The sequence below is a fragment of the Antrostomus carolinensis genome, unplaced genomic scaffold, assembly GCF_000700745.2.
Source record: "Antrostomus carolinensis isolate BGI_N321 unplaced genomic scaffold, ASM70074v2 scaffold20534, whole genome shotgun sequence".
In the NCBI taxonomy this organism is placed as follows: domain Eukaryota; kingdom Metazoa; phylum Chordata; class Aves; order Caprimulgiformes; family Caprimulgidae; genus Antrostomus; species Antrostomus carolinensis.
The window spans coordinates 175-10,255 of record NW_010308914.1 but is presented as its reverse complement, the minus strand read 5'-3'; the positions used below and the strand labels follow the sequence as shown (position 1 = coordinate 10,255).

Here is a 10,081-nt window from a genome sequence, read left to right as displayed (position 1 = left end):
GCTGCTGCATGAGTCCTCCTATCCTCCCTCTTTTATCGTGGTCTCACCAACATGCACATAAAAATATATAGATAACCCCAATTGGCAGAGCCAGTAGTTTGCATCTCCCTAGTCTTCAATTTCTGGAAGGCTTGTAGAAAATTAATCTTGAGCTCTCTAGCTCAGCAAATGAGTTCAGCGGTTGTTAGGGGGAAGATAGATGGGCAGTAAGACGAGATGACCCTGTCATCATAATTTCTTTTAGAAACTTGGCCATAAAGGAAATAAACTGATGTAAGAAACTTGCTTGTTGCTGCTACGTGGCAGGTCAATAAGAAATGAAAGTCATTTGGACCTCAAGATTGCTCAGTTGCTTGAATGAAGTAAGTTGATGGTCTTGCAGTTGTGGTCCTCATCATAAAATTGCCTCCACTCTTAGCACTAATTCCTCAGAGGTGCTGAAGGGACCAATCTCCTCTCATGCTCCTTATCCTAAGCAGGGGTGATGGAGCAATCAGAGCCAAAATGGGAGAGCTTTATCCAGTTAGTGTAAGTACTGGAGGATCTTTATGATGAATTACAACAGCCTGTAATTCCTTTTAGTCCCCTACAGGTACTGTTGATTATGAGATACCTCGTGCCAAATGCGTTCGATTCACTGCTTTCTAGCACTACCAGATTTTTAGAACGCTTCAGCACTGTTTGTAGGCTTGTGATGACTTGCAGACTTCTGTAAACTGTTGTTTTGTAGCTCTCTGATACTTTCAAATAACTTCAGTCATCTTGGTAACTTTAATGATAGTTATTTCTGAGAACTGTTTTCAAAGGCAGCTTGGATTTAAACAGTAGATATGTTGAAGATGCAGCTTTTGTTGGCAGTATGCATTTGCATTGAGTCAAAACAAGGTGGGAATGGTACCGATTCCAAATCTGCTTCTTTTTGCAGGGTGATCAGACAGCATTGCACCGGGCTGCTGTCATAGGGAACACCGATGTTATAGCAGCTCTAATTCAAGAGGGGTGTGCTTTGGACAGACAAGACAAGGTAACAGGCAAAAGCAAAGCCCTGTGGGATGGCAGCCTTGCCAGCCAGTAATATTAAGGTCTCAGAGAGAAAGTCATGGTTTATACTCCTGAGTAAGTATCCAATGCTTTGAAAGTAATTGGAACAGTTACATTGAAAAAAAGCTGTATCATCTCTTTAATATAAATTACTGATTTTTTAATTTATTTTTTCTTTATGTCAGGCTGATAGTTTTTGGTTTAAGAGTCTGTTCTCAGCTCATTAAGGGAGGAATTAAAGAAATGTACAACCATACTGTGCCCTACACAAAACACTGCACAGTTTCCCGTGATTATTCCAGAAACAGAATCCCAGGCTGAAAATTTAGTGTGGGACTAAATATAACTAATTCCACGTACCAAACAAAAGAAATAACAATATTTTTACCCTCTTCTAAAAGTAAAATAGACAATAAGCTAGTAGGAAAGGAAAATGTTTTATTTTTTTAAGTGAGCAGGTGGGGCATACAGCTGCTGCAGTCTGAATGTAATGTTACTCTGTGTGTGGACGCAGCACACTAACCTTCTCTTGTGTGTGTGCTCTCCAGGATGGGAACACTGCTCTTCATGAAGCTTGTTGGCATGGATTCAGTCAGTCTGCCAAAGTGCTCATTAAAGCCGGAGCCAATGTTCTTGCCAAGAACAAGGTGAGACCCATGCAGGAGCAACTTTCAGTTCTGGTGTAAGGTGGCTGATTCTCATCCCTGGAGATTTCTGGCCATGGCATTTCTCAGCAGGTGGGGGACCAGCTTCTAGTGGTATTTTTTTTTCTTCTTTTTTTGCATTTATTATGCCTCGATGGTTCCTCCACAGGCATTAGGAAATTTGTATTTTGCCAGCTGATGCAGGAGGAACTCAATAGCAATGTTGAATGAGGCATTAATTACAGCTGAGGAACACTCCAATTCCTGTGGAAATCTCCACAGTGCTCTAATTTATACCAAGCAGATTAATTATGATTGGTGTGATTTAAAATGAAAATGAATTGTACTAATAGGAATATGGCATTCAAAATCCATTGGTTTTTTTTAATTAAACAGCCAAAGGAATGTAAGCCACGGAGGGAAAAAAATTCTCTGTCTTTTGTTAGAAAGTTCTTCCTAATATATTAGCCCAGGATTTTACCAAAATCTTGTAATGAACCTGGATTATGTTCCTTTTGGTATTTATAATACCTTGAGAGCAGTTTAGAGGAAGGAATAACAAAGCAAGGGGTTTTAGTTCCACTCTAGTTGTAATACCTGCGGGAGACTTCTCTAATTCACTAATTCAGAAGTTAATGGAATAGTGTAGGAAGTGGCGGCAGCAGCCTCTGGTGTGAGCTGGGTCAGGGTTCGGAGCCCCGTGCCGATGGGTCGGTCAGATTGCATGGCTGGCACAGGGTCCTTCGTTAGAGGCGAGAGGGCTTTGGGATGGCTTTATGGAATCTCTCAGCATTTTTTGGTAAATGTGTCTCTAAAAAAACAACTGAAAGGGGCCAGTGAGGAAAAGGAAGAAGGGAGACAGCTGGCCAAAGTCTAGGATTTTGAGTAAAAAGGCACATTGCCTGGGCATAGTGTTTCTGTATGTGCATATGTATATGTGCAGTATATATGCATATATTTGTACAATCTGGTCACTTTGTGGTCTGTAATTACATCATCTTTGATATTATTTTATGTGTATTCCTTCTTTTATGTTGTTCCAACTTCCAATTTTTATTTTCTGTAATTATTTTTGCTGTAATTTTCACCTACATTTGCATCAAAGGTACTTTAAACAACTTCCCATGCTTGATTTTATAGTCTTGTGAACCATTGTACTTCTATCTCTGGATACGCTTGCTATGTATATACATATACTTCTGTACAAAGGTACGGGTTTAAGATGCAAGTCTGGTTATCCTGGATGCTTGGATGCCTCAGGGTATTAGAAGATTTAGCCTACAATACAGCCTATGTCAACTGGAGACAACCTCTCTTGGAAAGCATGCACACAATAGCTCAGCGGGGTTGATGTCTGCAATATGACAGGCAGACTTTAATACTGCATGAGCAGGTCCTGCACTGGCCTTTGATGTCTTACACAATCCCCTCTCTTTGCATTTCAGTGTCTGGGTGGTTTTTAATGGACAGGATCTTTTCTCAGGAGCCGCTGAAAAATGTGGGAATGGTGCTCGCTTGCACACATGCAGGTGCTTTTACCCCTTTCAATTTCAAGAAGAATGAAGAGTTTAAGTCAACTTAATCCCCAAATGTTTTTTTTCTGATCTCTCAACTTTTTATGTTACTGATGACAAGGCATAATCTTTCTGACAGCTTTTCTGGCAGGCAGGGCTGAGTGCCATGTGCAGGAGCACCCTATGGGGTGCTACCTATGGGGTAAGTAAACGCCTGAGCGTCATGCAATTTTGGCTGGGTAGGACAGATACAGGCCAAACCCTGCTAAGCAGCAGAAGACAGGAAGGATTTGACTCTCTATGTTCTGTAACTCCTGGTTATTGTCTCCTGGGGGGACTGCTTGAGGAGCGCTTGTACGGATGTGCTTCGTGCAGCACCGCACCCTGAGCACAGTATGTAATATGCAATGCAATTGAAGATGGCTTCTATATTAAGTGAAATGCAGCAATCCTATGCAGCAGTTACCCTGGAGATGCAGTTTATTTGTGGTCAAATTAGCTTAATAAAAAGTCTTCTGCTGTGATAGGTCATCCTGTGAGATCACCTGTAGCCTCTATCAGGCTGTACATTTCAGTGAAGATTCAGTAGACCATTGAAGACCCCTGGATTGGTACAACTCAGACCCACTCTCCCTCTCACAGAAGCTGATCAGAGATTTGTCACCCCGTGGGAGATGAGACAGATGAACCTGCTCTGTGAGCCCTGACCCCAGGCACCAGCATGGTGACTTCTCCCAGCACTGAAGTCCTCGCCCATCACTTACTGCACAGGACCTCCCTGCCTTCTCACCAGACCTTCCAAACTGCAAATGATAAAGACATTGCAGAGGCTTTTCAGAGATAAATCCATGAGGGAAAAAAAAATGACACTTAAATGCAATTTAGCTGAGAAATAAAATGTTCATGTCTGCCACAACTTGGAAACTATATTCAGGCCTGAAATAGTCTGTAGCATGGAACTGAAGACCTAAGGCCCCATCTAGGAGTTGGCCTTTTGTAATTCAAACCCTGCAGCTTTGATCTGTGCCTTGGAAGCCTAGGGGACAAATTAAAGGACATAATAAAGGTGAACAGGCAACCTAGTAAGCTAAGGGAAACCTTTTTACCTGAGCTTATTTCATTTCTGGCTCCCAAGAGCCAAAACCTCCAAACACTTTCAGGCCAACAAAAGCCAAATGCAGCAAGAAAAACTTGTCAGACCAATAAAAACCTTCACAGTGTTAGAAGGAGAATACCCAGGCGAAGTCTTTTTTGATTTCTCTCTGTAAAAATGGTGTGTTTGCTTCTTTCAGGAGCCTTTGCATGCCGTTCTCGGGGGTTTGGGTGGCTTTGTTTTTTCCCTTCTCATCTTTACTGGAAACTGTTGCCCTTTCTGAACATTAAAGCTTCCCAATAGCCTAAAATCTGCCTCCTGCCTTGTGAGAGCACCTACTGCCCCAGCCAGCCTTGGAGCCGGTTTGTGTTACGATCATGAGGAAATGGAATTTGTTGTGACCCTCATCTGCCTGACACCCTGCAGCAGCTGCAGACGGCTTTGCTTGAGATCAGAGATGCGGTGCCATAGTGGTGCGTGCATGGGAAAAAACCCAAAACACAATAATTATACTTCTTTAAATTAAATACTTGATAGTGCTGTTTGATATTAATGAACCAGACAGTTTCTGGAGTCTTTGCTTCCTGCAGACAGACTTGAGCAATGCAGATATCGTTAGACTGTCCAATTTCTGCCTTTACTGTATCCCAGATAAATCATTTCCAGGATGGAGAGGGTATCTCAGTCTCCAGGTTCATTCAGCTTGTAACATTGGGAAAATAACACTGATGGTTTCCCACCCCTGGATGGATCTGCTTGTGGGAAGACCTGTGAGGTTTTTATTTTTTAATGCTTATGTCCAATATCTAAATATGGCTTTTATGTTTTCCTGTATTTCTCTAAGGCAGGTAACACACCTCTTCACCTGGCTTGCCAGAACAGCCATTCCCAAAGTACTCGTGTTTTGTTACTTGGTGGATCTCGAGCAGACCTAAAAAATAATGTGAGTTTTGAAAAGAACATTGTTTCTGTGTGCCTTTGTTTTAGCTATATTGCTTTAACTTGTAGAAAGACTCAGAAATGCTTTAAGCTGTGATTTTTATTATAAATGCTATTGAAAAAAAACCACTAATAAATCATTGTATACATTGTCTGCAGGAATGCTTTTGGTAGGACTGAGTAACACACTACCTGTACCCATCTCTTGAGTGGGGATGGAAGGACCAAAGGGGGTTTGGCTGTTGCACAGACCGAGGCAGCTGGTCCTTTGCTGCTTTTTGTGGTCTGCAAAGGAGCTCCTCTCTCAAAAAGATGGAAATCTTAAAAAGGTTTTATGCCAGAGTGGTGAAAGTCTTCAGACCTGCCCTCACTGAGACAGATAATATATACTGTGTGTTGGTCTGTCAAATGAGGTAGATTCAGGATGACTTCAATCTCAGACAGCTTTCCTCCTATTTTATAATGGATCTGGCATGACAAAGGAAAAAAACAAACCTACAAAAGGAAGCCAGATGTTTTTGTCCCTGCTTGATAACAAGGTGGGCAGAGGCACACAGAAATGGAAACCCATGGGGCTCTGCTCCCAGGTCCCAGTCCCAGCTGTGCATGTGCTACCCCTCGTGGGGACACTGCTCTGGCCCCCACTCTTCTCATTTTCTTCATTATGTGTGACACCAAGCAGAGTTTCCAAATCTCATTGGTTTGGGTCAGAAGAACAGATTTCATGTAAAAATGTAAATCAGTTTTCGTAGTGCAGTAAACCAGCATTTTATAATTCCAGTATTTCCCATCCGTGGTTAAGAATTCTTACCCCCACCTTGCCTGACACCAGCTCTTGCTAAACCTCCCTGCCCACAATAGTAGATTTTGTACTGCAGAGAAGACAGCATTGCTGTTCGGTGGAGGTGTGTGGCATTTACTGCTCTTTTTGGTTTAATAGGATTATTTCATCCCTTAACACCATGACAAGTGCAAGCTTTCTTACAGTGATTACATGCTCAGAGCTTTGTTTCTGTTTGCAGGCAGGAGATACCTGTCTGCATGTGGCTGCTCGTTATAATCACTTGCCCATCGTTAGGGTGCTGCTCAGTGCTTTCTGTTCTGTCCATGAAAAGAACCAGGTCAGTGCATGAACCTCATTGCGACTCTGCACCCTTCACATACAGCTGGTTGTTGGGAGGAGGGATTCCTACCCAAGTAATCTCGCTTCGCGCTGTGTTTCACTGTACCACCAAATGCCTGAGCTTTTAAGAAAAGCCCTAAAGTAATGGCATATCAGTGGATTATTATTTTGCCATTGCATTTGCATCATTTCTTTAAAGCATTGCCTATTTATGAGGTTGTGCAATTGTAAGGTGGTGTAGAAAGGGGCTATGGGACAGGGGTAGTAGCACAGGGCTAGGAGGTGGTACTTCCGAGTCCTTACCAGTTCTGTGCAGAATGGGACTGGGCAAGAGACTTGGTTATTTTATAAAGGCCCCTTTTGTCCTCTGTAACTAGAATTTAATGATCCTACAGCCATTACAGAGACATTGTGAAGCAGAACTCACTAACCTTCAGATGCTACAAATGTGCAGATTCCTCTGGAATACTTTTCTTTGCTGCATTTTGCAGTAGGAGGGATTAAGAGGACCTAAAAGTGAAGAAAAAGTATGCTTTAAATTCAAAGTCGTGATCAGTCTAACCCTAGGGTTAATCATCCGTAGCTGTTTTATCGAGAAGCTGTACCTATAGCACAGCCTAATTGGGTGCTAGAAGGGAATGGATTTAGTACATTAAAATGTGTTAAATCTGCTAAATAAACAGGTCATGTGGTGCTTAACCACATAGTCTCATGTTCCTGGGAAATTTTCCATAGTTGAGGATCATAAAGATGTTTTCTGATCTGTACGTTTAATCTTGTTTCTTAGATATAAGATATTACAGCAAACAAAATGAGTTTCAATGTTTTAAATTTACTATGTAATTTTATTTGGAAATGAGTTTTTTAACTTGCAAAATGAGATACTGAATATTAAGATTAACTGATGTGAACCTGGCATACAGAGACACCCCTTTCCTTCATTCCCCAGCACTACCCGAGGTTGTTCTGTATTTGCACATACAATGATTTTATTTATGAACATGCCTCATCCAAGTTAGCAACAAGCAATAGATTTCCACTAGTTTTGAGGAGACCTGATTTTCTGAAGGCAAAATGCGAGGCAAAGGGGACAGGAGGGTATTATATGCACGTGTCTGGTCTCCCTTGAACAGCTGCTGGCTCTGTTACCAGTGCCTGAATCTGATCACAGCTGTCTTCACCTCACTGCACCAGGACAAGGGCAGGGCAGTGTGTGACTGCTGGACCTGGATCACCTCCTGGCTTTGGTCCAAAAACTGTTTTTCTTGAGGAATCTGCTGAAGAGAACACCAGCCATCTTGCTGCTGGTACTTACCTGATTATGTTGGAGTAACGTGATACATGACCACCTGCACACCAGATAATCAAACCTTGGGGAAAATAAAAGGAAGGTTGTGGTGGGAAAACCAGTTCTGCCCTCAGATGCCGTATCTGTTTGCTAGCAGTAGAGCTGAGCGGCCTCCAACCTGTGTTGTATGTCACTCAGTTTAGTTAAACCAGATCACCGGCACCCTGGCTGCATTTCTCAAAACCAGGCTGAAGTAGGTCCTTGCCCTGGAATAGCTCCTTGCTTCCTCCTGTCCCCTTCCTCCCAACTCTGCTTTTTTTATTGACCAGACTTTATTTAAGCTTAGTTGTTGCATCAGTAAGTGTAGGTCTTTTGACCTCCAAGCATCTTCTAGGAAGGTGTGATTTCTGCAGGGTGAGACCCAAGGGCTTGTGTTACACAGTTGTTTTCTGCTTTCTAACTTGCAGGCAGGGGATACTGCGCTCCATGTCGCTGCTGCTCTGAATCACAGGAAGGTGGTTAAGCTGTTGCTGGAGGCAGGAGCTGATGCATCCGTTGTCAACAATGTAAGCAGGACGTGGAGTTTCTTTGGTACTCTGTATTAGTGCAGACTCCCTTCAACACTCTTCACAGTGTTGGTAGAAAATATTTGGGTGTTAGAGTTGAATTAAATCTGGGTAAATTAAAGCAGTTAGTCACTGTACTCTTGTGCACAGAGCATGTACTAACCTTGGGTAGAGAAGTTCCACATTTCCAGCAGTTCGTGTTTTGAGGGAAATGCCATTTTCTTTTTCCTCTCAGGCAGGTCAGACCCCTCTAGAGGTTGCCAGACAGCACAATAACCCTGAGGTTGCACTCCTCCTCACTAAAGCATCACAGGTATGTTACAAATCTCTCCCCAACACACACATACGCATGGAGCTGAGGCCAGTTAACCTTGAGAGACCACATCTCCCAGTCCTTCATCTTCCGCTGCGAAAGGTGCCTGTGTTTCTGCTGGCATTGCCTGCTGGCCTCAGGTCTATTGACATGGAGTCTTTCAGCCTCCAAGCCCAGCAAGATGTGCAGATTAAGCCTCAGCATCAAGGGTTCTCAGAGGTCCAGCTGCCCTGACTGGCAGAGGATGGAGCAGCCAGAGGTACTTATTCCCTGTGGTGGCCCAAGGGTTAGGAAGCTGCCCCGTACCCAAAAGCTCCTGGGTTATGTCACTCAGCTGCCTGCCTCAGATGTGTCCCATTCCCAAGATGGTTGCTCGCGCTGGAAGATGCTTTGAAATAGGGACAAAATGTCCTGTTTATACTCTGCTGCTGTGTGTGAAATGCTACAATGTTCTTCAGGCCAGAAGGCCCGTGGGAGGGCTCTGTATTCTGGTATGAGACCAGGCGCAATCCCATCCTGCTCCTCCTTGTCACCTCTGCGTGAGAAGGGCTGGGCTTGGCTTGGCAACCAGCCTGAGGACACAGGAGGACGCAGGAGGAGGCAGTGGCCCCTCCAGCGGACAGCAAAGTGCCCCTAGCTCAGTGGTGGTGTGTTTTTATGGCTATAAACACCCACGTTGCTTGGCCCATCAGCGTCCATCTAGCAGTGCACCCTCCTTTATCCATTGCCTTTTAGTGGAGGTGAAAAAGGTCTCTATTGCTGGCTTCTCTGGTAGGAAAGAGCGTGATGTCACTGAGTAACAGTGTGGTCTGACTTCAGGTCTCACGCTTTAACCGTGGAAGAAGCCTGAGGAAGAAGAGAGAGAGGCTGAAGGAGGAAAGGCGAGCTCAGTCGGTACCGCGGGATGAAGTGGTACAGAGCAAGGTACAGCCCCACATTACCAGCCGCATAAAACCCATCAGGATGATCTTTCGAGGTCCCTTCCAATCCCTAACATGCTGTGATGACATCTGTTCGGAGCCATCACTTGAGCATGACCACAGCAGCTGTCTGAGGCAGTCTGTCATGCTTTGCTGCTAAAGAGTTGCCCACTCGTGTACTCAGAGCAGCTTAAAACTGGGAAATTGAGGAAAAGGCACCTTTTCTCCATCTCTGCAACAGCTCTGACCTCCCCGTCTTTGCTTCAAGCAGGGCAGCATCTCAGCTGCTGATGACACGCCAAGCAGTGACCAGCCACCGCAGAGGAAGAGTGATCTGAAGGATGAACCCCGGTCAACCTCACCAGACCCCAAAGGAAAGAAGAGCAAAAAGAAAAAGCCAAAGGAAAAGGTATCAGTAGATATAAAACAGCAGAGAGAGAAGGGATAGTTATTGAGCAGCAGTACAGACATCCCTTGGCGTGTCAGTGAGTCAGGGCAGCAGCCACGCTGTGCTCATGGGGCAGAGGCAGTCTTCTGACAAAACCATTTCTGGTGGAGAAATTCTGCTGTTTAGGGTCATGAAAATCAAAATTGTGTGGAAATCTGGTTATTTTGCTGACAGACACCAAGGTTGTGGCCA

At 44.0% G+C, this 10,081-nt stretch overlaps 1 protein-coding gene across 1 annotated transcript in view; it reads left to right on the top strand.

Annotated features, from left to right (window-relative positions):
• Positions 1-9,850, top strand: part of LOC104523391 (ankyrin repeat domain-containing protein 6-like) — a gene marked incomplete at its 3' end in the record, with an annotated part of 27,323 nt that extends 17,473 nt beyond the window's left edge. Inside the window, exons 3-10 of the mRNA XM_010165948.1 lie at positions 926-1,024; positions 1,590-1,688; positions 5,137-5,235; positions 6,254-6,352; positions 8,110-8,208; positions 8,444-8,521; positions 9,341-9,445; positions 9,713-9,850. Of these exons, the coding sequence (XP_010164250.1) occupies positions 926-1,024; positions 1,590-1,688; positions 5,137-5,235; positions 6,254-6,352; positions 8,110-8,208; positions 8,444-8,521; positions 9,341-9,445; positions 9,713-9,850 (816 nt within the window). The remainder of the gene's footprint in view (positions 1-925; positions 1,025-1,589; positions 1,689-5,136; positions 5,236-6,253; positions 6,353-8,109; positions 8,209-8,443; positions 8,522-9,340; positions 9,446-9,712) is intronic.
• Positions 9,851-10,081: the final 231 nt, after the last annotated feature.